General features: G+C 51.0%; 1 protein-coding gene across 3 annotated transcripts in view; it reads right to left on the minus strand.

The window, feature by feature from the left end:
* Nucleotides 1–21,812, minus strand: part of SBNO2 (strawberry notch homolog 2) — a 45,516-nt gene extending 23,704 nt beyond the window's left edge. Inside the window, exons 1-4 of one of the 3 annotated variants that reach the window (XM_057377528.1) lie at nucleotides 21,606–21,812; nucleotides 15,164–15,389; nucleotides 13,867–13,946; nucleotides 8,722–8,845 (exon numbers count right to left, since the gene is read on the minus strand). In XM_057377528.1, the coding sequence (XP_057233511.1) occupies nucleotides 8,722–8,845; nucleotides 13,867–13,946; nucleotides 15,164–15,283 (324 nt within the window). In that variant the 5' untranslated portion in view covers nucleotides 15,284–15,389; nucleotides 21,606–21,812. Of the gene's footprint in view, nucleotides 1–1,976; nucleotides 2,241–8,721; nucleotides 8,846–13,866; nucleotides 13,947–15,163; nucleotides 15,390–21,605 lie in introns of those variants that run through there. The other 2 variants (XM_057377527.1, XM_057377529.1) reach the window with 2 other exon arrangements.
* Nucleotides 21,813–25,411: the final 3,599 nt, after the last annotated feature.

Below are 25,411 nucleotides of genomic sequence, written 5' to 3' on the forward strand. Positions count from 1 at the left end.
TGGGGGGTTTGGATTCCTCAATATCCAACTGGAGGACCCAAAGACTCGGGGAGCAAGGGCAGCACTTCCTGGGCAGCTCTTGGTGTTGATATTTCTGTGGCTATTTTAGGATTACCCAGAAATCAGAGCATCCAGAGACTRAAGAGGCAGCCGGATTTATCACCTYGGAATTAAGGGATCTCTGGACTTGAGAAAGGAGAAAAACACTTGASTGGGTCTGGCTGTGGCTGGGGCAGGAGGAAAGAAACATCTGCACACCCGTGTTAGGGCAGGGGAGCGGGGTCCCAACAATAGGGGCAGGGCTGGAATAACAATGGGATATGGGAAAACCTCATGACACAACCCCAGAACKTCAGGGAAGAGCCCAGCCCCAGCACTGGGCTGAACTGGGGAGAGGAAACCAGCCCCCAAGGCAGAGAGAGGACAATGCTCCTCCTGGAAGTGATGCAGCCATCCCATCCTCTGCCAGCAYTGCCAGGCATTAGTCACCAACTTCCAGAGTCTCTCATTTGTCTTAACTAATTGCGTTATCTGGAGTTAATCACCTGCTGGATTCCCCACCCCAAGAACTTCCACCACCACCACCAGCAGCTCAGTAAATTTATCAGACCCAGGGTAATTGTTCAACACAAGGTCACAGATAACCACAACCAGTACAAACCATGCCTGGTTTATCTGCTGCAAATGGGAGCAGCTGCCTGGGTGACCTCAGGGAAAAGGAAGGACCATCACCTCAACCAAGAGCTCATGGTCAGGATCAGCTCAGGCACTGCGGTTTGGAACGTGTCATTCTGTCCCTGTTTCAGACAGATTAATCAGAATTTTAAGTTTTTCTCATTGGAAACATCAGGGTCTACAAGACCATCACTTCTGTTTCAGTGGAAGTTGGATTTCTGCAGCAGATGGAAGTTGTCCTGACAGACAGAATCTTTATTTCAGATACTTTTCTGCAAGTGTTCTTCACATAAATCTTATTCCTGGAATTCAGCATCTCTGTGGCATCCCCTGGACTGGCCCCTCCTGGGCCAAGGACCCAGAGCTGGAGGCAAAGCTGCAGCTGTGTCTCAGAGCAGAGAACAGCCTGATGCTGCTGTAACACACAGTACTCCTGCCATTATCCCAAAATTGAGATTATCAAACAATTATCTCCCTAAAAAAGAYCAAGAAAAAATCAGGGTAAACCAGCCCAGACACTCAATCTTTCTCCAAGCCCCTGGGAACAGCCCAGTCAAAACAAAGTGTTAAAAATAATGAAAGAACAGGTGAAGTCTAAATACAGACGGAACAAGCATCCTAAAAATATTTTTTTTTCCAGCAAGCCATCAATAGAAATGGTTTATTTTCTCACAATCCAGACACTGAAGAAACTGTCTGCAGAGCAGCTCTGGATGACTGAGCTGCAGAGCACTCAAGCAAAGAGGGGGTTTTATTAAAAACCCAAAACTCTATCTATACACCCAAAAACACACCCACAACCACAGCCACACTGCCAGCCAGRAGAGATTTGGCACCTCAAAAGTCACAGATTAAGCAAAGTATTATCCAGGAGTGACCGAATCAGCAGCTGCAGACGATTGCTATAGAATTTTTCAGCTGCCAAAGCCCAAAATCTTTCTAAATTTGGGGCAATAAACWGGCAGTGTGGAGGGTGGAAGGTGTTTCCCTCGCTTCTTGCACCCTGCATCAACTTTGGAAATAAAACCCCTCAAAGCCAAACACACAGATCAATCCTCACACAGCTCCAAAATCCACAGTCAGAGACCAAATTCTGAGTGACAGAACAGCACACAAGGAACACGAGTTCCAAAAAAACAGAAATCACATATTTGGGACCAAAAATCTATTCCCAGTACCCAGCGTGGAGAAACATCACTCCCAAAACTCTGCAGCCACTGCAGAGCAGCTGCCCTGGTGACCAAAAACACGAACAATTCCACAGAGGAAAAGGAAAAACCCAGCAAAAAATCAGGCTTTACCTTGTARAGAGATGGAAACTTTAGCCAGAAGTGCATTTGGGACATTTTAGAGCAGCATTCGGGGGGCTGTCAGCGCGGGAGGCAGCAGCAGGGGGAGGGTGCTCAGTGCCAAGTGGAGAAAGGTCCATTCACGGCCGGGGCTCATCGGGGGGCTCTAAAATCCAACATTCAGCAGCCAGGAGAGGGAAAATGGAGACTCAGGGCCCGGCAAAACCGCCGTCCTGAGCYGGGAGATTTGCATAGACTGTTTAGTCACGACCAGAGGGCTCTTACTTCCTCTAAGTCCAGGGCTGACTTTCAGGAAATGATGCCTGCTTGGTAAGTCAGTGAAATTACTGGCAGTGCGAGGAGAATTACTGTACGTGGTGTAATCCAACCACAGAGCACAGTAAACAGCACAGGGCTCCGCAGAGCCACGGGGCTCCCTTTGCTCTCTTCTCCTCCCCAAACACCCAACACCAGATTTTGTCCCCTCCTCTGGGCTGGGGGGTCCTGCTCTCTCACCCCCCACGATTTTAGGGCTCTGATGAAGTGTTTGAAGTGATGATCATGAGAAGTATTGGTGTCCCCCCAAAAGCCATGTGCTGTCTTTGTTTTCGGCTGCCCCACCCCAAATTGTGCCTTCAGAAATCCCAAGGAGTGGCTCGTTCTCTTCCCTTTCCTCCCTGGATCACTTTTATGTCCCGGAGACCGTTTTTGCCTTCTCTTTCCAAGGCTGTCCCTTTTAACTTTAATAGTTTTGGTAACAGAAATAAGCAAAATTTCTGCTGGGGAAGAGAAAAAAGCACAAAAAGGAACATTTTATAGGGATGTAAGTTTAAGGGCTGCTCCAATGCCAGTGGAGATGAAGAAAATCATCCAGAGAACCCTTTGAAAAAAATCCCTGGGAACTGTCGTGTTTGCTTTGGGTGCAAGAGGCTCCTGTTTGCTCTTCCCTGGCAGGGCTGGGGGCTCTGCCCGCGGGGTCAGCTCCAGTTTGCCCAGCAGTGCACGTGCTGGGAATGGGGAGGGAGAGGATTCCCGAGTGTTTCTGAGTGTCTCCATCCCTGCTCCCAGTCCTTGCAGGCGTTCCAGGGCACCCAGCTCATCGCTGTCCCACGTTTGAGACAGTTTGATGCCTGCTGAGGTGGCTGTCACTGTTCAGGCAGCTCCTCCCGGGACCTCGTGCCAGGAACAGCTGGAAAATCCCGTGTTTGGGAGGCACTTCTCGAAAAAACAAGAGTTTTGGAGTGAAAGAAGGCACAAAGTCCCAGCAGGCTGGCGAGAGAGGCGAGCAAAGCCCTCCAGGGAGGCAGAGCAGAGAGCAGAGTGAGGGAATTCTGCTTTTTGCCACCGGATGAGGAGGGAGGATGGGCCTCTCCAAGGAAAACACACCAGGTATTGGTGCTGGAAAACCACCCAAGGGGCAAAAACCTGCAGCAGGGCTCGTTTCCAAGGGCAGAACCCTCTGCAGAACCACRGCTCCACGGGGACTGAGACATCAGCAGCGAGGATCCACATTCCACCCTCAACACACCCAATCCAGGAGGTTTTTTCAATAAATGGGAAAGAAAAACACCTTTTCCCAGCAGAGCTGCAGCTATAGCAGGGTCTGTGGTCACGGATGGGGCTYCCAGGAGGAGCTGGAGCATCCCAGGACCTGTCTCAGATCCCTGTGGAGGCTGCAAGCAGCATTTCCCTGAGAGCCARCACTCACCTGCTTCAGCAGAACATCCTGCAGGGACTACAGTGACAACAGAATTTGGTTTCTGTGGGCAGCAGCCTCGGGGTGGAGAAAGGCTGAGGGTTCTCACAGCTGCTTTTCTCAGAATTTGCTGTGTTTTTAAGGCCAGGCTGTGCGGGGCAGGTGCTTTAACGACACGTGTGGAGYGAAGAGGGATGAATTAATTTCTGAAATATCTTAATTAGCGCCTTGCTGCGTGACCTTGACTGAACCACCACGCCAATCAAGTTCTCACAATTTATRCAACCTTTGGAAGAGCAGGTGGAAYATTTCCTCCTCCTTTTCCGTCACTGGGGGCAAAATGCAGACAAAGGAGCCCTGAAGGAAGCGGGAATGTGGTGCAGACACCCAGGGCTGCTGCATCGATTTTGTGAGACCACAGTGGTGTAATCACCACRGGGAAGGTAAAACCACCACRGGGAAGGTAAAACCACCATGGAACCACCACCTGGAATGTTCCCAGCTGAGGGGAGAGGTAATCCTGCTCCCCACAGCTCATCCAAGAATATGTGTGCTGACTGACAGGGAAAAGGAAAAAAGGGTTATTCCAGCACTCACATTTGAGTTATCCTGTTCCAGCCAAACCCGTGGAGTTGCTGTGCTGGGGGAACCTTCTGCACCCCCTGACTCAGACTGACTCTGCTTTGAATTAAAGCATCTATTTTAAACCACGTCCCCATGGCYTGCTATTGGATTCTATTACCAGCACTTTTGAGAGCACTGAGCATTTCAGAGCGGCTTTTCCCGCTTTTGTTGGCTTTGGGAAGGGAGGAGGCAGGGAATGGAGCCTGCCAAGAACCTCAGAAGGCAGATCTCCATCCCCTCCTGCCCAGAGTGGGCATCACTGCCTGGAGGCAGCAAGGCAAATTAAAATTATCAAGACTGGAATAGAGGGGGGGATACCTGAGCCCTCCAGACTCTTGTACCCCTTCCCCAGGGCCACATCCTGGGAGGCTCCTGYAATCCACTGACAATAAATTACACCTCAAAAGCCAAATCACACCTCCTCTCTTCCTGGGAACCAGCTCAGGGTGCCTAAATTGGAGCACACCAAGCCCTTAGTCAGTTGTTCTAACCACAGCCTTCACTTTTCTTACCCCAGGCCTGCAGGAAGTGTCAGGTATCTYACCCAGAGGGGTTATAAAACATTATTACATCAGCCCAAACCCCAAAACTGCAGTGCAAAAACAGACACGAACATGCACAGCCACTTGTTCTCCCACAGCCTCAGAGCCAGGTAASTGCCTGCAAATGGATTTTAATGCCTTGTGTTCCCTGTAGACATAACTCCAGGACAGCAGCAGAACTTCCAGGACGTTTCTTATTCCAGGAAACTCTTTGTTTGAGCCACAACCAAGTGTTCCATATAATTTAATAACTGCTGCATTGATTTCTCCTAAATCACCGCAGCTCTGTGCACCGAAGCACTTGTAAAAATTAATACCTTTTTTTAAGAGCAGGTTAATTTCTCCTCCTGCTTTAACAAGGAAGATTAACAGGAGATTGCAAGGGGGCTGGTGGTGAGGAGAGGGTTGGTTTATGGTTCACATTTGTGGTCAGGAGCCCCCATCCAGCACAGATCAAACAGGGCTGGAACTGCATCTTTATGGTGTTACTGAAGGTGACTCTGCCTGGGAGCAGCCAATTCCAATTCCTCCAGGCCAGATAAATCCATCAGGCCTGACCTATTCCCTTCAGTCCAAGCAAAACCCACATTTTAAGAAGGGGACCAGAGCTCCTCCCAAATCCCAGAGCTGCTTCACTGAGGGGAGGAGGATCTGCACACCCACCATGTCCCCAGCTCCATTTTGCCCTRGAGCTGCTTTCCTCCCCTTCCCCCTGACAGATTTATTTCTCAGTGGATCTCAGGGTACACAAAATCAGCAGAGGAGGTTTCTGTGCGTTCAGCAAGGTCCTGTTCTGGAACCACAAAAAGCCACAAAAAAATGAAGCMAAGGGAACACAGACTGCCAGCAACAGGCAGGGCCATCAGAGATAACAGAGGGCTCAGAGGAACTGGGCAGAGTCTGTGCTTCAATTAATTCTAAACTGACCAGAGCAGTGAAGTCAAAGAAAAATCTGTGGAGGTCAAGAGCAGYAGATATTACACAGCAGGAACGCTCTCCTAGAGCAGGGTGCTCTGTCTTTATGAGGCTCTGGAGACAAATACAGCTCACAGAGGATAAATTAAACCCTCCTGGATTCAGTGCTTTCCTGTGGTAATCCACAGCTCTTTACATCAGTGTCACAAGACAGCACTGCCACAGCCACAGCGCCTTTGCAGAACTTCTGCTCACACRAGCACCCAACTCAGCAGCACCTGAAACTGCAGGAATAACCAGCAGGAAGGGAGGGAAAGCAACAGAAACCAAACCCTGCTTCTCTCAGGACTGTGATTTCTAWGGACACGTGGACTTTTCCATGAGGAGATGGCACTGTGTGGTTGGGATGAGACTTTGGCCGAAGACAATGGTTCCCAAGAGCAGAAACGCTGTCAGACCCAACGTGGCCTCCCAGAAGTATTTTCTGAACCWCTGCTCAAGCCACTTGTTTATATAAAAAATGCCAACAGATCGGCAAGGATGAATCACCCAGGAGCCAGCCAGAACCCAAAAATAYTGTGGAGGAAACAAGTTCAAGTTCACATCAGGCTGTTCTGGCCATGAGGTGCAGCACCTTCCCCGCCCAACGAGGTGAATGGTTCAACTACAGAAAAACTCCCAGAGCTGTTAGAAAATGTGGCAATTCCCACTCTCAGCATCCCCAGGTCACTCTGCAGGTCCAGCTGAGGATTCCCAAAATGAAACAGGGAAGGATAAGGGGAGGAAATGCCAATGGCAGAGGATAAAGCACCGGAGTTCCTGCTCTCCAAACCCTACAGCACATGGAGAATCACTGTCACCAATACAGAGGATTTGCCACACAAATGCCTCAGTCAATCACTTCCTCTTTAGACCTTTTAAATCCTTCCTCATYATTCCTCAAAATTGTGGATTTTGCTTCAGAGCAAAGCCAAGAGAACAGTCTGTATTCATGTGTGGAGCAGCATGAACCCTCTCAGAAGCACCTGATCCATCCTGTCTGCCCAAAGAGCAAAAATTGGATCAGGAATCTCTTACAGCACCTCCAGCAGACTCCTCATGCTCCCCTTTTGGCTCTGCTGCTCCATCTGGCACGATCAGACCAGCACTCACCACTCCTACCATGGCAGCAGGAAAGTTTGGAAAAGACAGGTACTTTCCTGTAAACCACCTGGAAAAATGGAATCACCCAGGATGRCATGTTTCAGCTTCCCAAGCTGAATGTCAATAATTAACAATCTGGGATAATGAGRAATCAGTAAAATGGAAAACACTGCTGAAGAAAGGGCTGGAAAAGCATCAGGATGCTCCTAGATGGCTCCAGACTGGTGTCACTGCCTCCAGTTCAGGGACTGCTGCTCTACCAGAGCCAAGCTCCAGCTCTGGCTCCTGGGAGCAAATCTGCAGTTTTTTCTCTGGATGAGCAATTCCTGGTGGTTCAGAGAGCTCTGGGGTTTACCCATGATTTCCATGTCAGTGCAGTCTCACTACAGAAAGAAAGAGCCCAAACCAAAACCCAATTGCCTAAAATCATCTTGCTCCCATGCATGGCTCCCTCTCCCAAAGGATGAGAGATGAACAAGAATTATTCCTTGCTCTGGGAATCATTTGARGTTTGTCTCAGAACCTTCTGCTCTTTTCTTACCCAGCCAACACCTTTAAAAAAAGCATCTCCTTTAAAAAAAATCTCCAAAAATCTGCTCGTCCAAGCTGACTGAGATCAATTCCTGTGATGCAGCAGGGAAGGAAGCTAACTGACCACTGAGATACTAGAAAATACATAATTTAAAGAAATAATTAAGCCCTTTTCCCGTTAAGCTACACCAGACCTGGAAGTAAGACCTATGGTGGGGACCCCTCTCCCTTTGCCATCCCAGCCCAGTAAATGCTCTCATGAGTTGATGAGATCACTTTTCTGCCTCRTTCCTCCCACAATTAATTCTTCAGGAGGCAGAGATCGATGCTGCTGTGATTCAATTATTTATCTGGTTTAATCCAGCCAGGAGATCCTGACCAGCAGCTCCCAGTGGCTGCCCAGGTGAGTTCCTGATGTGATGGGGAGACCACACCAGCTGCCACTTCAAAAAGCACAAATCCCCAACATCTCCACATCCAAACCTGCAGAAATCAGAGGCCCAAAGGAGGGTCAAAACCTCTCTTTAGCCACACCAAGAAACCAAAACACAATGAGAGGAATGAACACATACACAGGCAGACAGCAATGTCTGTACTAATTCCTAGAAAGGATATAGCCAGYTCTTTCTTTATTCCAAARTCAGCTTTRTCATATCAACTCCTTGCAGTCCTTACTGACTAATCTTACCATAAGATGYTGCCAAAAGYCAGTGAAACATTCCTAAACCTCCAWGGAAAGAGCTCTTTCCCACCCAGAGAGATCCYCGAGGTGAGGGAGCTCTGGGTCYCCAGAGATGCTGAGTGACCCAGGGTCAGTGTTCRTTCCTCCCACACTTCAGTTTGGCAAAAACTGACCTGGCTCCACGCTTGGAATGCTGGGCACTGAGTTGATGTAATCCCTAAATATTCACTATTCAGGAATCCACCACTTRTAACCAGAGAGGAATCACGTGCAGCACAAGAGCATTTTGGGAGGGAAATAATTTAAGTGTCTGACGTGTTTTCAATTCACAATTTGGGGCCCTCCTGCAGCCAGGACCACCCCCATCATTGCCAGTGTTTATAGCAAATACCCCTTTAAAAGATAGAAACAGTTTTACCACAGAAAAACTCCAATGAAACCATGGACACCTTTCAAATTCCTGGTGTCAGAGGACTGATCCCAGCTGCACACAATCCCTGTCCAGAGCTGGACAAATTCATTGCCCATCTCTTCCTTTCCCCTCAGTAAAACAACACTGAAAAATAACCCCCAGCACTCCAAAGCCCTGTTTTCCCCCAAAGACATCAGGAACTCTGCACTTACCTGAGGAAAATCCCCATTTTTTGATAAAAAGTCAGTGGGGTCCACAGTTGCATAGTTTGTATCCAAGAAATGTGGTCCGCTGATGGGATCCACATAAAATTCCTGAGGGGGGTTAAAATATTGCCTGTAAGGAAATGAGAGAAGCAGTTACTCCCTGTCAGTCCCCAGCACTTCCCAGATCACTTCAGCATCTGGGAGCAGTGAAACTGAAACTCTGGGATGTCACATACAGGACAGTAATATTATTATTATTATGGATATTATTCAGGAGAGATAGAGGCAAAATAGTATCTCCAGTAGTTCCATCCCACGTTTTAAACTCAGTGGTTTAAAAGAGCTGAATTAAGAATATAATTCTTGGCAATTTGTGCAAAGCAGGAAGGATTTAATAGGTAACAATGGCCTGCAGTACCCAATATTTCAGCTCTGATGACAAAGCAGAACGAAGCCCCTAGGACATCCCAGGGTGATGGGTGTGGTGGAATCTGCATCACATCGTGTAAGGACATGAGGTACGAGGAAACTTCACACCTGAATGCCAATTTGGGTCACAAAACCCCAGAAACAGCCCCATAAACCAGCTCTGACAGGGAAACATCCCTGCTGGCCCAGCTGGACAGGGGTTCACTGCTCAGACACTCCAAACAGAAGGGATGGGTACAGGAAGGACATGAGATACAAGGAAGCATCCTGAATGCCAATTTGGTCCCAAAAAGAGCCCCATAAACCAGCTCTGACAGGGAAACATCCCTGCAGGCCCAGCTGGACAGGGGTTCACTGCTCACAGACTCCAAACAGAAGGGTTGGGCACAGGGAAGGACATGAGATACAAGGAAACATCCTGAATGCCAATTTGGGTCACAAAACCCCAAAAACAGCCCGAAAAAAACAGCTCTGACAGGGAAACATCCCTGCAGGCCCAGCTGGACAGGGGTTCACTGCTCACAGACTCCAAACAGAAGGATTAGGCACAGGGAAGGATATGAGATACAAGGAAACATCCTGAATGCCAATTTGGTCCCAAAAAGAGCCCCATAAACCAGCTCTGACAGGGAAACATCCCTGYARGCCCAGCTGGACAGGGGTTCACTGCTCACAGACCCCAAACAGAAGGAGCATAAGTTTTCCAAGGAGTTTTCCTTGGGCACAAGGAAACACAGACAGAACTGTTACCCAGAGAGAGGAACTGGGGATRTGCCTGGTGTGAGTTCAAAGGAAGGATCTCTGCTCAGCTAACCAGGGAACAAAGCAAAGATGCTGCTGGTTCCTCCTGGGCAGGGCAATGCCAGCTTCCTCCTGCTCCCAGAATCTGCTTCCTCAGGGCAGCCAGCAGCAAAAACTGCACCAGAGCAGCCAATTTCCTTCCTCTGCTCCACGCCACCTCCTGGTTTGCTATCACAGGCACAAATCCTTTTTTTTTCTCTCCTGCAGGAGCAAGGAATGTGCTTGGTAATCCTTCCCGTAAGGGGCTGTGCTCCTGCTTGGGCAATCACCACCGAAACCCTCRGCTCTGGAGCCACTGAACATCCACCCTGGCTGGATTATTTCCTCTTGTGGGGAGTTGTACCTTCTCCCCCATGCCAGAGTGACAGAAACKTGACCGGGGCACTGGGAGAGGGAGAAACAAAACTCCAGAATTCCCGCCCAGGAGCTGGGGATGCTGAGCTGCCAAAGGATTATTAAGCAATTAAGCTCATTAACACACCTGGTGAACATTTATAGGTGGATTTATGTGCAAACACAGTTATCTCCTCTGATAAATACAYTTTTCCTGCTCGTTTCCCGTCACTAAAGGTAAAATCCTCAAAAATGAACAGCTCYTTCCTCMTTTCTTTTCTTCCTTCTTTTCWGCGCYGCTTTTCTGGCTTTACCTGCTGCAGAGACACCTGAGGCTCTGTGAGAATTCATCACAGCTCCCACTGCTGGCTCCTCCTAACCCATCCAAGGAAATTAAAATCTGGGCATAAATTCTGGGAATGAATGCATTTCCACAMAGGAAAATGCTGGTTTAAAAAGGCTTTCAAGTCGAGGCCGCTGTGGTCTTGCCGTCTCACACACGAGGACAGAGCTTGGCCAGCATCAAGGAACTAACCAAGGAATAGGAAAACTATTTTTACTGGAAAAGTGAACACCCCCTCCTGTTTCCCTGGCACTCTGTGGCCTGGAAAAGGGTCAGTCAAGGTAATGGGAAGGAGACCAAGAGAGCCCAAGCTCCCTGCTGTGGAATGACCAGCTCTGGTTGGTGTTTTGTTTCTTTTAATCCTGGTTTTCCAATGTGTCCAGAAGAGATGTGCTCCTGCAGTTTGCAGGGAGAGTCCACAGCAGCTCTGGGCATTGCTCTGAGATTCTCATTGGAAAGCCATCGAAATCTTTGAAGCCGGGCTTTACCTTCCCTTGAGCCAGAACTCAAAGCTGTTTCCCCTCATTTGCAGGGCTGGCATTGAGCCATTGACAAGTTCGTTTGAATTAAACTGGGAYAAAAACGCTGTCACTGGAGGAATCRGGTCAGTGACCCTGTCACRGCCGAGGTGTGAACACAGCCTGCAGCAAACTGCCCCATGTCCACTTGCTGAGCCTCTCCAGTGCTTAGTTCCTGGCAAATTGCTCCATGGAAGATCCTGCGGGTCAGCAGCTTCCCTCAGAGGCCGAGTGGGTTCAGTTGGACAGCCAAAAACTGCTCCAGAAAGGAAATTTATGCTGGTTTAATCACACCAGCCGCCCGAAGAGGAACGCTCCGTTGCAATTCCGCTGCATTCCAGCTGCTCATCCATGACCCAATGCATCCAAAACCCTGCTGGGCCCACGGTGCCACTTCTTTGAGATCTCCTATGTGTGCTTTGGCTGGGSTCCATCCTCTGTCCTCCACTCAGAGACACAAACTTTACATCCCAGGCCAGTGGAAGATAAGGGAGAACTGGCCTCAGCACCAGCCCCGCACTTTCTTTCCCCATCAGACACCAATCCACGTTTTTCAGAGCCTGTTTCACTATTTCAGTGAGAAAAGCTCCATGAAGAAGTGGAAAAGGGCATGAAAACAGCAAGAAAAGGTGTTCTGGAAAGTGAGGACAAAACTTTGCTGCAGCTGTGTGATACCTCATCCAACAGCACAACTGGGATGCACCAGACCCCCCAACCAGGAATGTGCTGAGCCTCAAGGGAAGATGAGCTCTGCAGGGATAATTTGCTCAGAAAAGAGCTAAGCTGCTGCTCTTCAGAGCCCTGAAGCTCCCTGGCTCTTTTAGAGAGGTTTAATACACTGTTGACATTTGTCAGGTTAAGAAAATCTGAACCAAAGAGGCCACGTTTGGGGTCTTCCRAAGAAATTGCTTAGCATGAAAGTGAACTGAAAGGGAAACAGGAAAAACCTGCTTCGTGATAAAGGTGTTGCTATGAGAATAAGCCCTGTCCAAACACAGCCACTTGCAAATGAGATTTCTCTGCAAGGATTCCGAGGAAAAACGTGCACCACCTCTAATGCCAGCTGCATTTTTCTGTTACAGCATGGGCTACGATTACAACTACCTTTAAAATCCCAGTTTTCAATAATTCCATTCTTTTCAGGATTCCTACCTGTAACCCCCTCACTCTAAACCCACCTGAGTCAGTGCAATTTTCAAATACAAAAAGCACAGACTTCTTTGATGTGAAATGCAGATGTGGAAAACCTCACCTGAAAGGTGATTTTTACAGCTCCCAGGTATGAAGAACAAGAAACTAAAGGTGAAGCTTTGGCTAAATCAGTCCCTAGCAAATCATTACTACAATGGGCCTCATTTCCAGAAATAACTYCAGCAAAGGCAGCAAGTCCAGGTTTGTGTCAGACACAGGCATGTCCTTGCAGGATTGGGGTGTTCCTGGCAGCGCTGACACAAGCGGCACCGAACAGGAAGAGAGTGAGGGGCAAAACCAGAACAAACGGTCAAGAAAAGAAAAAAAAACAAAAATCAAAAACCCAATGCAGTAGATAAACACAATCTAATCTTGTGGTTCAATGCAGCAAAACAGAAATTCTGTTATAGCCCTCYGGAGGATTCACAACGTGTAATTTACAGGAATCCTGCTCAAAAAGCACAGCCCCTTCCAATCAGCCGGGCTGGCCRAGAGCAAAGGGTCTGAATGGATCTGAGAAATCTCTGCTCTCCTGTGGGGAGGAGCTGGCACAGCCCAGCTCCTTCAGCATCTCTAGGGCAGCTTCTGGTACCATCTTGTGGGGAACTGCCCTGTCCATCTATTTTTGCTGTGGCCAGARGGGATCAGGGCTAACAGGGCAGCAGAACCAACACAGGGACACAAGATGTGACAGAGGAGCTGATCCTCACTGTTCCCATCTCCCTGGAACTCACACCCTCACACAAGAGAGGGATGCCACCACRAAGATACCAAAATCCCTTTAGAAAGGAGGTTACACCAAATCCCCATTTAATTCCAGGCACCTGGAGCACAGTTAGTAAGCTCTGGATATCAAGTTCTGCTTCTTTCAATTCTCCYTCCTCCCACCTCTGACCTAGATAAAGAACACATCCTGTGTTATCTGCGCCACTCCCTGGATTCCCAGAGAGTGAGGCAGCCATGGATCATCCTCTGAACCCCCAGCCCCAACACAGCCCCCATCCACATCACTCAGTGGTGGCACAAGACCATTTTATGTTGTCCAGTGATTCAGGATGGAGATTCACTCTAAAGATGGAAAATAACTTTTTTCAGTACAGACATGACATGGCTGTTAGCGTCAGTCCCTTCCAGTGACGTGGCAAAGGATTTTAACTTCACCCAAAAGCTGACACCTGGTACAGGTAACACCTTCTTCCACATCTGTACAAAGCTAGAAACTGCCCAGTGTGTTTGTTCAGCCAGATCTGTCAAGAATTCCTTTASTGTTACAAATCCAAGGCTGTTCCTCCCTCACTGCAGCCTCCAGGTTTACCAGAAAAACAAAGGTTTTCTCTCATTTTTAAAAACAAAAAAGCTGTTTGCTGCTGTTTCCAAGCTGCAGAAACATCTGAAATGCCACGATCACAAGTGAGTGATGCAATTATTTCCCCATCAAGTCGTGAAATAAAGTAAACATGGAAAGCAGTAAAGAAACAGTTGAATCACGGGGTGTGCAAGAGCAGAGGGGATTAGACAAAGGAGAGCAGCACTCACTGGTTTTCACTTGGGAAAGACGAGGTTGGGAAAGAGCCTGGGTAGCAGCTACTCCATGAGTCGGCGGCCAGCATGGAATTCTGTAAGGAGAAAGCACAAATTAGAGAAGCAGAGGTCTGGAATCATTACCTGGGGCTGCAGAAATCAGGGCAGGCCCGTGGCTTCTTCCCACAGCACTTTCCAGAGGCAGAGGTGGCTCCTCAGCTCAAGCAAAACTCCAGTTTTAGCTTTGGAACCTGCTCCCCTTCCACTGTCCCCAGGAGGCCACCAGGGTCAGTCCCCTGACAGGACAGGAGGAAATGGCATCAAGGGATGTTCAGGGTGGACATCAGGGAGAATTTCTTCATGGAAAGGGTGGTCAGGSACTGGAAGGGGCTGCCTGGGGAGGTGGTGGGRCTYCCCATCCCTGGAGGTGTCYAAGRAAGGAYTGGATGTGGCATTCAGTGCTCTGGTSTGGTGACAAGGTGGGGATCAGTCACAGGTTGAACTCCATRACCTCAGAGGCCTTTTCYAACCTCAATGATTCCACGATTCTATGATTCAGTCTCTGTGGGATGCCAGAACCAACCCAATAATCTGAAATCGGCTGGCAGAGGTCACACCCAAAAATGTCCTTCTGTCCTTCTGCCTTTTGCCTTCCCACTTCCCTGAACAGTCTCCAATTAACGGGATAGCTCAGCTCACACCAATAAAATCAGGAGAGAACACACTCTCTCCTTACTCAGCTCCACAGCAGCCTTAAATCTGTTCTTTGTGTGCCCAAAGCAAGCAAACCTTGTACTTGAAGCAAAAGGCACTTGGGCCTCGCTTAAACCTCTGTGTCCCTGAGTGTGATACATTCCAGAGTTTGAAACAGGAAAGAGAAAACTCCAGGAACACGTCAGCTATTTTGGGACAGGGCTTGCTTTTTGCCCTGTTGGACACATGCATGAAGGACCTGGTCTGGTTTTAGCAGCTACATCAGGACAAATACAATTTATTTATCTCTGCTGCTCTGGAAACAGGCACAGCTAGACCTAGGCATAGATTCACACATCTCAGAGAGATTGTCTGCAATCCTGGGCTCACTCTTCAGTCTTTCCCCAATGAGCTGGCACCCAGCAGCTTTCAGAAATTTTGTTTTAATCACTGCTTTTCTCTCCCCACTTCAATCTCAACCCCTCTGATCCTGCACAGCTGTCTGGGAAATTTTGGAAATCACTGCTGTAAACACGTACCAGGACTCCCAGACCGGACTGCTCTGCCCAGACCCCTCCTGGGGACAGCCTCCCCCTCCCCAAAATTTGCAGGACCTCACCTCCAGATCTGGCACGGCGAGCTGGGAGCGGAGGCCAGGGATGCCACACAAGGCATCACCCGGCTGCTGGTGCTGTGGAAAGCTGTTCCCCCCATCCATGGCAGGGTAAGCTGAGGCCATCAGCCCTTGTCCTGCCTCATGGAGTCCTCAGGAGGGTGGGACAGGCTGTGGAGTGAGTGGTGGGAGCGTCTTTATCTGTGCTCTTCAGCCTGCACCATGTCCTGGGCTGGGAAAGAAAGGCACGGTTTAGGTTTTGTGAAAGGGGAGGTGGGGAGAAAAAAAAAAACCAAAAAAAAACCACTTGTGAGCTTAAACATAGCTGAGAGATGAGCAAACAGCCACCAGCCTGTGAAATGCTGCTGCCTCTTCAGAAGAGAGAGGGTTTTATGGGAAACAGAGCTCTCCATTAGCACCACACCTGGAATTCACCCAGATCAGAACCGAGCACACCTCTGCTGCCTTTTACACCGTGGGTCCCCCGATTATCCAGGTCACTGCACACAGAATTCTCTTATCTGAGGTACAAAAAGGCTCTCCTCATGTGCAAACTCACAGTGATTAATCCCCCCAAATCACTTGTTTTCCTGAAAATTTGCTCTGGAGGTGGGACACCGCTGAACAGCAGTGAACCCTCATCTCCAACCCTGTGGCACACTGAGGTCACTCAGATTCCAAGGCAGATGTTTTTTCTGTGCACCAAGACCTTTCCCACACCAGCAAAACCAGACAGTACCCTGTGAGACTTTAGAAATTAGTCATATTAATGCTACAAATTCCTGAATTTATCAGCTTCTGGCACTTTCCCTTCTGCCAGCCAAAGGGGATCTAATGCAGGAGCATTGTCCTAGCAGGATTAACCCCACAGTAACATGCTGCCTCCAACACAGCTTGTCAGTCAAAATCTCCAAACTGATTAATTTTCTTCGAAATTCTCCATAATCCCAAAGGAAACCAATTTCCAACTGGATTTAATGGATTAAAATGAAAAAAAAAAAAAAAGAGATGGTGAAAGCAGCCCATACAACCAGAGGAGCAGAGAAAAGCATCTGTGATGTCTTTACTTCCTTTCTTTGCCCTTTTCTGCCTTCCCTGAACCTCCACAGAGACAAAGTAAATCAAAGTGGCCAAAACCTTTGGATGAAGCAATCCAGCCACACACAACACCTACAGAGCACAGAGCAAAGCTGTAATTTAAAACAGCCACCTTTGATCATTCAGGAGACACCATTTGCTACAAGGAATATTTTTGAAAAGCCATTTCTGACATGGAGGCCTTTTTAAAAATAAGTGACCTTGCGGTGGACAAAATGACTGCAGCGTTTGCAATGGAAAGTGAAATTAAAGTGACTCTTTYTGCCTTCCCGTGGTGCCACAGCTGTGCCAGCAGTGCCCTCTGGGCAGGGTTTGTGTGGGGGCTGCAGGATCCAGAGGGACCCCCAAGCCTGGACCCCAATCCTGTGGTGGATCTTCACGCTCTGAGGATCTTTGGGGTGAAGAGCAGAGACCAACATTCACATCCCAATCCCCAAAGGGATTGTTTGAAAGTTTTTTTGGGTTTTTTTTTGTGAGGGGGAAGGTGTCCCTGTTCTATTCTGTAAAGATTCCCTTCAACTCCTGCTCAGCAGCACCAAATCATGGCTGAGGTTTGCAGATCTCAGGGTCAATGTCACCAGATGCTCTGGTGCCTGTGACTCTTCCTTTCACCACACTTCAGGAATTTTGCTACTTTTTTTTTCCCCCTATTTGCAGCAGCTTTTGAGAGGAAATCAGCAGCAGCGATTCCCGTAAGAGCCGTAGCAAATATACAGTTTTACTTACACATCCAAAGGAACTTAGGAAGCCTAAAATCAATATCAGAATCCCTCCCTGCCTGTTCTGCATTAGCTCATGTCTTGTGACACCAYCAGATCTCATTGGTGGACTCTGCCTCTAAAGCAGCACCCTAGGAAAACCCCTGCACAACAGATCCCACACCCCTGGCAAAATGAAGGAAAACTGCTTAGAGAGAAGCTGGAATGCTCTGTGGAGGTTTGTGCAACTCCAAAATACTTCCAAGTATTGAGAACAGGAAAAAAAAAAAAARTCACCAAACTTCTCTMTGCAGCCAGCACCATTCCAGCAACACCTCGATCCTGGAGGATGCTGAGGGCATTTTTTATCCCAGAAAAACGGCAGCAGCACTTGCTGGACACCCCAAAATCCAACCTGCAACCAAAACTTTGTGCTGCRAAATGAGCTCCTGTAACAGCAGAGACATCGGGCTCCTGGTGACAAAGGTGGAGACTGGCCCAGCTCACACACACGTGCCAGGGGCTGCTGTCCAGCTCACACACCCAAATTCCAAGTAAAACCTAAATAAAAACCTCACAAAATGCAGTGTCAGAGGCTTGCGTGAGCCCGAGGGTGGCAGAACAACACCCGGCATGAGAACAGAGAAGTGGGAACAGCCCTTGGTTTGCGCCTGTCCCGCCATCCTCCCGGACAGCCACATCACAGAAAAGCATGAAAATCAGCAACTCCAAMGCGCTTCCACTTCCACATCCCATCCTGCTGCCGTGACAGTAAACACTGATAACACAAACTGCTACAGCAAACTTTTGAAGTGTTTTTCCACCACTTCTCTTACCAAAAAACACTCCGGCAAAAGCAGCAGYTTCCGCTGTTACGGCAAATCCCCGGAGAGGAGGTTCCCGGTCCCAGAACTGGAGCTGGGAGAGGGTTGGGAGAGCAAAGCCAAGCYCACAGCAGCACACAGAGACTGTTCCCAACTTCAACCACCTCAGCCACGTTTTCTTGCAGCAGCGATCCCCAAGATCCAGAGGGGGGCACGGCCCTAAAAATCCCACAGGATATGTTCCTTCCTGCTCGAGCAGCCCAGGTTTGAAAGTGAAAGCAGCTTTGGGATGACGAAGCCCCTGAGTGATTTCATCCTATCACTGAGCTSCAAGAACAGTTTCAATATTCCAAACAGTTGGCTTAAAGGTTTGCTGTCAGCACAGGCACTAAGGGGCATCTCCAGCCTGGAATTCATCACACCTAGAGGTTACAGAGCACAAATTTCAGCTTTTAACAGCTTGAGCTTTTTAGGCATTTCTCGGACCAGAACTCTAGCAGGAAAATTCCAATTTGGAACACACAGAGAACCGCTGTGCAGTAACCAGGATGGACAGAGCCAGGGGTGAGGGCTCAGATCACTGATAACCACAACCAGGAGAGGTGAAAACAACACAGTCAATGCAAGCAGCACTTCCTCCTGTTGTGTTCCATCCTTTGTTGGTGTATTTTAAACTGCCTCCGTTAAAGGAAGACAGCCAGGAACCCACAGGCATGCCCGGAGCAGCCGGAGCTAAACCTGAATTACCACRAGAAAAACACCTCGGGAACGTGATCCTGTTCCTCCTCCTGCTCTGGGATCAGTTCCCCCCACCCTGCCCACCCCAATGGGGGAACCCCAAAATGTCCCCACCCTGCTCTACTCACTCAAGAGCCCCCAATTTGGGCACCCATGGGAGCTGCAGTGGAGGGAATTCTGTGGGATTCACTCAGGATGTAACAGCCCCAAAGAAATGGGAACTCAACACTACGGAACTCTGAACAGCCAGTTTTACATCTTAAGCACTCRGGCACGTTCAAGTTCCTCTTTCATGCTTCTCCTTGCTGTATTTTTGGGAAGTTTAGAGCAAAGAAGCCGATGGGAATAGGACTCAGTCCCACAGCATAAAGAACACCAGCGCGGAAAATACTTATTAAGGGTGATGAAAACAGAATCACTTCAGGGCATCCTAAGCCAGCATTTTGAGCTATTYTGATCTCCTGAATGCTTTGGGTATGGAAAAGACTCCTGGGACTGCAACTCCTGGGCACAGCACTGACAGGCTCCAGGGCAAATCCTGGCATCACCTGGGCACCACAAGTCACTGCATAGTTGCAGCGTGGAAAAATCTGTGAGATCAATTAACTGCAGGAATCAGACTGTAAGGAAAGGAAAGAAAAATAGGGATTGTTCCAGAGCTTCTTGCAAGAGCTGTGGCAGTGCAGGCAAAAGAACAAATCTGCTCTCCCAGGACAGCAGAGTTTTGAGAGGGAAAAGGAAAAGTTTGAGCCTTCAAGCAGTGCTTGCTGCTCCTTGTCTGACACTCAGAACATACAGGGGAAATCCAATCAAATACAGCTTTTTGGGGGGATAAGTCCTCTTTATGAGAAAATATCAACTGTCCCACACATTCCACCTGTCCCTGCTCTTCCACCTGAGAGAACACACAGGATTATTTCTGGACAGGGCAAAAATGCCTCCCCAAACACCACCTGCGCTCTGCCAAGAAACTGAGCACATTCCTGTGTAAATCCACCCAGGATCCCCCACACACATCCAGCACCGACATTCCCAAACCACAAATACCTCCCTGCACGGTAGAATTTGGGCTGAGACAGTGGCTCAGTTGGGGAATATTCCAGGTGCATGGAATGTTCCCCAAAACAGGGGCTGGGACACTTCCCAGCATGGGGCAGARCRGAGCAYRGCACTGGGAGCAYTGGGRCTGCTTCCCTTCCACCAACACTTGRCTGARTGAGSTCAGGAGCCAAGAAAATGCAAGTTCCTGATTCTTCACACTTTTTCTTTACATTTTTTTCCCCCAATCTCAATCCCAAGAGACATTTGTGAGAAACCCTCTGCACCTGAGCAGGTCCCGACGTTCTGTTTCACACGCAGCCACTCATGGTGGAAAAACCACTCCTGGACATCAAAGCCAAATTCCCTAGGGATCAGCACAGCCTTAAGGCAGGYTCAGCGTGCACCTGCTCCGTGAGAGGCGTGTGTTCACCTTGATCACACCCATACTTGTGCAGACTTCGATTATGTTACCAAAAAACACTGAAGAGTTGCAAGTTTTAAACAAAAAAAAAATGTCTCAGGAGAGTATGAACCTCCCATTAGGCCTGGAAGGGTTTCCTGAGGGATCTAGAKTCTCATGGTGACAAGTCACAGCATGGTTTTTCTGCTTTGTAGAAATGTTTGAACAAGACAGGTATGGGCTTATTTTCCGAAAATGAGGAGTGTAAACATCCAACAAACAGATTCCCATCAAGTAAAGAGCAAGTGGCAGAGATAACAGAGCTCAGGCTTCCAAAGGTTCCAGCTGGCAGCTGATGGAGCTCTACAAAACCTGGCAGTGCTACACGGAACAGCACTCCCAAACCCCACAGCAACAGTATTAGCACATCATTTTCCACTTAAATATTCCCACCACCAGCTGCTCTCGGTTCAGCCACTCTCGCCTGGCTCAAGACAAGCTCAAAGCTCCAATGACACGAGGATGATGTACAGCAGGGACAGCCCTGAAGAGGCACAGCCGACACCCTCCCACCCTCCAGACTCACCCCAGGGCCAGTGCAAGGACCAGAAAATCCTCTGGGGCTTTGGATCATGGCTTTGGGATGCCAGTGCTGAACCTGCAGGACCTGCCCTACCCAGCCCATCTCATTTTCACTGTAAATTGAGCCTGGGGATGGGGAGCCGTAGTTCTTATGATGGAATTTAGGGTTATTCTGAGAAGTTTTAGACCCAGCTCCAGTATTTAATGAGCTGAAACCTCCAGTACCAGCCCAGTTAATGGTCTGACAATACCAGTTCCGTATTGCAGAGGGTCTGAATTGGGCCAGTATGGGCTGCACCACAGCAGGAGCTCGGTGTATGATGGTTTCATKACTTCATATTGACAGAGAGGAAGTTTAGATATTAGGAAATCCTTCCMTGTGAGRGTGGTGAGGTCCTGGCACRGGTTGCCCAGAGAAGCTGTGGCTGCCCCATCCCTGGAAGTGCCCAAGGCGAGATTGGACGGGGCTTGGAAAAACCTGGGGTAGTGGAAAGTGTCCCCGCCCTGTTCCAGGAAACTGGAGGAGCTTTGAGGTCCCTCCATCCCAAACCGTTCCATAATTCAGTGATCGCTGTGCACTTCTTMCAGCGCTCTACGGAAAAGCAGCTGAAGAGGGAGCCAGAAACACGAGGGTTCGCTGGCTGTGGCTCTGCCATGGAAATTCCTTGCTCGGACCCGGCTCGGGCAGAGTTGAAGGAGTGTGGTCTTTACCGGGATCGGGGTCACAGAGACTCCGCAGCATCCCCGGCTCTGTCCGAAGCAGACACGCGCTGCCGGTACCGGCACAGCCCCGAGCGGTCCGGGACGGACACGCSTGGGGGACACGGGCGGCCAAAGCCCGGGGGGAGCGGAGCCGCCGCTGCCGCCTCCACGGGCTGCTCCGGACCCGGCCAAAACCCCGCAACCCCCGGGCACCCCGCGGCACCGACCGACCGCTCCCGGGACAGTCCGGGCCGGGGGCCGCGTCCCCACCGAACCCCCCAGCCCGGCCCGAACGGGCCCGCTGCCGCCGCCCGCGGAGGGACCGCGCCGGTGGGAAGAAGGAGCCCGGAGGGAGCGGGTCTTACCTGTGTCCGRGGGTGGCGGGGGGTGCCGAGGGGTCCCGGGGGCTCCGGGGCTCAGGCTCCCGCCCGGCCACCGCCGCCTGGCGCCGCTTCCGGGTCCGCCATGTCGGGGAGAGGCCACACACAACTTCCGGAGAAAGGGGCGGCGGCGACCGGGAGAAAACCGGGACTGGGCAGCGAGGAACGGGGGAACTGTGCTCGGGAGAACCGGCCCAGACCGCGGAGCGGGAAGGGTAGAGCTTGAGAGGAACTGCCCGGGTGGTGAAGGGGCAGCGAGACCCGCGGGCCCGGGAAGCGGCGCCGGGCACCGGGAAAGGCCCCGGAGCTGAGGGAGACCCCGGGGCTGAGGGAGACCCCGGACCCGCCGCTCTCACGCCCGGCTCCTCGCCCCGTTCAGGAGCGGGCGCTGCTCCCGGAGCAATTTCGGGGGCTCCCGGGGGGGCTCCTGTGGGTCCCGGTACGGCCCAGCCCTGCAGCCTTTGCACCGGTGCGGATCTGGAGCGCTCGCCTTGCGTTCTGCATGGGTCCGTCCATCCATCGCTCCATCCATCCACCGATCCCTCATCCATCCATCGATCCCTCATCCATCCTTCCATCCACCCACCCATCCACCCATCCATCCATCCACCCACCCATCCACCCATCCACCCATCCACCCATCCACCCATCCACCCATCCACCCATCCATCCATCCATCCATCCATCCATCCATCCATCCATCCATCCATCCATCCATCCATCCATCCATCCCTGTCCATCCCTCTGTCCATCCATCCAGGGAGGGAAGTCCTGGAGTCCTGAAGTCTTGGATGCTCCAAAGTCCTGGAGCATCTCTGGCTGCACACACCATCAACATCTGCCCACAACCCAAGCAGGGTCTGTCCAGTTCTTTTCCTCAAAAAGGGAAAAGGAATTCCTCACTTTTCCTCCCTGCAGCAGCTTAACCTTCAGAGGACACAGGAGAGCTGGAAACACTTAAGCCCTGAGCAGCTTCCAAGGATTCTGCCCACTGCCATCCCATGAGTCCTGCTGTAGGAATTAAATGAATCACAAGGCTGGAGAATGACCTGCTCTGGCCATCCCGGGCTCCTCATTCGCYTTCTCCACACCCGACGTTGTAATATTTTTTATTTCCCGTTGCTTGCATTGGATTCATGCCMTCTTTGCAGTCCCAGGTTAGGAACAAAATCCCAAGGGGTCACACAAAAGCCTCCCAGATGGGTCTGTTTTTACACCAGCACAGCAGCAGCCAGAGGGAACCGATTTATCCCCAAGAAGRGAAGTGCTGGCAGATGGGAACCACGTTAACACTGGGTCCTTGGGAATACTGGGTTCATGCCAGAGGCAAAGGGAGAACCAGGAAGGTTTGTGACAGCCATGTGGGGCTCAGTCTCTTTCTCCCTACTAATCCCACTGCTCCCATGCTTTATTCATTTGCACACAGTAATTAATCAAGGCAATCCTGTCAACTTTCCAAAATATCTTTCTTATATGGCTTTAAATCCGCCCCCCCCCCCTCCAGTTCTTTATTTGGTGTGATACAAATACAAATAAATAAATAAAGTGGGAGAACACATAGGGATCCATCCAGCACTGGAGAAGCCTCCCCTCAGAACCACCAACCCCAGAAGGATCTCCTTCTTCCATCCCAGCCCAGATCCCAATTCAYACAGGAAGGTGCAAGATGGGGATGAAGGAGAAGTGATGCTGGTCCAAGCTGGTCAGACTGGGAGCACTGGGGCTGTTCTGTGYCTACACTGGTGGGAGGTGTGGGGACATGGCTGAGCTGTTCCCTGGTGTGTTTGGACCAATGTCCCTAGAAAACAGCCTGGCTTCTCCAGGAACAGCCCTTCCCAAGCAGCTGGTGCCTGTGAGACACTCAGTCTCAGGAAATGGAGTCAAAGATGGGAATTTTGCRGCCCTGATCTCATGGGCTCTGCAGCAGAGCAGCTCCACATCGAGGTGTGCCAGCTGCTGTTGCCTGCTGCCAGTTCCTGTTTTTTTGTCCCAGAGCCTGGAAATCCCCTGACTTTCCATGGGGTGTGGGGTGACGGGTGCGGAGCCCTGCCCCCAGCTGGCTCCRTGCCCCCGGAGCTGCGGGAAGAGGCAGATCCTGTCCCATGCAGGGATCTGGCAGTGCTGGGCCAGGGATGTGACCTAGCAGGGGCAAATATTTTGGAAAGCCCAAGAGCCCCTCTGCCTTTACCTGATGCACCCACAGCCCCGATGGAGCTCCTGAGGACACCCCATATGAGCCCCTGGCCTGCCCTGCTCCAGTGGCCCATTCCTAAAGGGTCGATCAGGATTTTGCCCTCGGAGAAGATTGTTTTCCTGCCACCCTGGTGGGACAGGGAGCAGGACAGGCAGTGGGATGGGCAGGGAGCAGAATGYGGAGTGCCAGGAGCTCCTCCAGCCGATCCTGCCCTCCCACTGCTGGGAACACCTCGGGAAGGGGATGCACAGCACTTACCAGAATTTGGGGGATGGGCTCCAGCACTCTGGACTCGGTGCCAAGACTGGAGTAAATCACCCAGGGCTGGGTGGTGTCATGACAGAAGCCGTTGAGGGAGGACAGAAGGGTGGCACTGGCATGAGTGGGGGTCTCAGTGGGGCAGCCCCCTCTTCTGCACCCTGTTTTTGGAGCACCTGGAACCTCCTCCCGACCCTTCACAGGCTCAAATCCCTTAGATAAACCAGCCCTGGAGCATCGCTGTGCTCTGACTCTTTGGGACCCCGGGGGCTATGACCCTGCTCGGCCCCCCAAAACGGGCTCGGGATGCTTTGGGATCCATGCAGTGCCAGCAGCTATCCGGAAAGGCAAAACTTGTGGATTTGTCCTACCCTGCCTCAAAATAACTGCTCAGGTGTCGGAGCTGGTGCTCCACGTACAATCCCAGCCTGGCTCCATCCCTTTGCCAAAGGGTTTGACCCTGCAGGCAGCGAGGCTGGAGGCGGCTGCAAGGGCATCGTGGTTCTTCTGAGCTGGCACTGCACAAACGCGGCGYGCCGGTGCTCCCGGGCGGCAGCGGGCACGGCACAGGGTGGAGCTGTCGTMCCGCAACCCCCGGGCTGGGCAGGAGGCTCCGGTGTCCGGTGAAACCGGGAGGAGACCCTTCTAACGCTCCTGCCCCCGCAGCCAAACCCTTACGAGCCAGCGGAGGGAGAATTCCCGCAGGAGAAGGCTTTGCCACGGCCGTGCAGGGCAGGCTGAAAGGAACGCGTTCCCTCGAACCGTCTGGCCGTGATTTTGGGGATGTCCGCGCAGCTGCTCGGCTGGACTTACACGGCCGTGCTGGGCAGGAGGGGATGAGGCGCCGCCGGAGCCAAGCGCAGCCCCGCGGGCTGGCGGACACCGCGAGGGGAGCGGGTTCATCCTAACCCAGGAGCTGCTGCAGCGCGGCACAARCGCGGCGGGCTGATCGCGGGGCTGTCCGAGCAGGGCCGCCTCAGAGCCGGGCCCCGTCTCCATGACACCCGCGCGCCCTTTGCCCTTCCCCCTTCACCTCCCACCGCCCCCGCTCCGAGCGGTGACGGACAGCTCCCACAGCCTATCACAGAGCCYCGCTGSMKCMAGCCCCGCCCCTAAYAATGATGGACATCTCCWACAGCCTATCATATCGCCATTCCACCTCTAGCCCCGCCTTTATTGTTGATAGACAATTTTGTTGCGCTATCACAGCGCCCCGCCGCCAGCCGGAGTGGGTGGGCGGGTCGCTCGTAACGAACCAACCGAAACGCGGCGTAGTGTGGCCGCAGCCAATCAGCGCTCGAGGGCGMGGGGACGGAGCCGGCGGCGCGGCCAATCGGAG

This window comes from Malurus melanocephalus, unplaced genomic scaffold, assembly GCF_030028575.1.
Source record: "Malurus melanocephalus ecotype Western Australia unplaced genomic scaffold, MMel_1.1 scaffold_318, whole genome shotgun sequence".
Lineage (NCBI taxonomy): Eukaryota > Metazoa > Chordata > Aves > Passeriformes > Maluridae > Malurus > Malurus melanocephalus.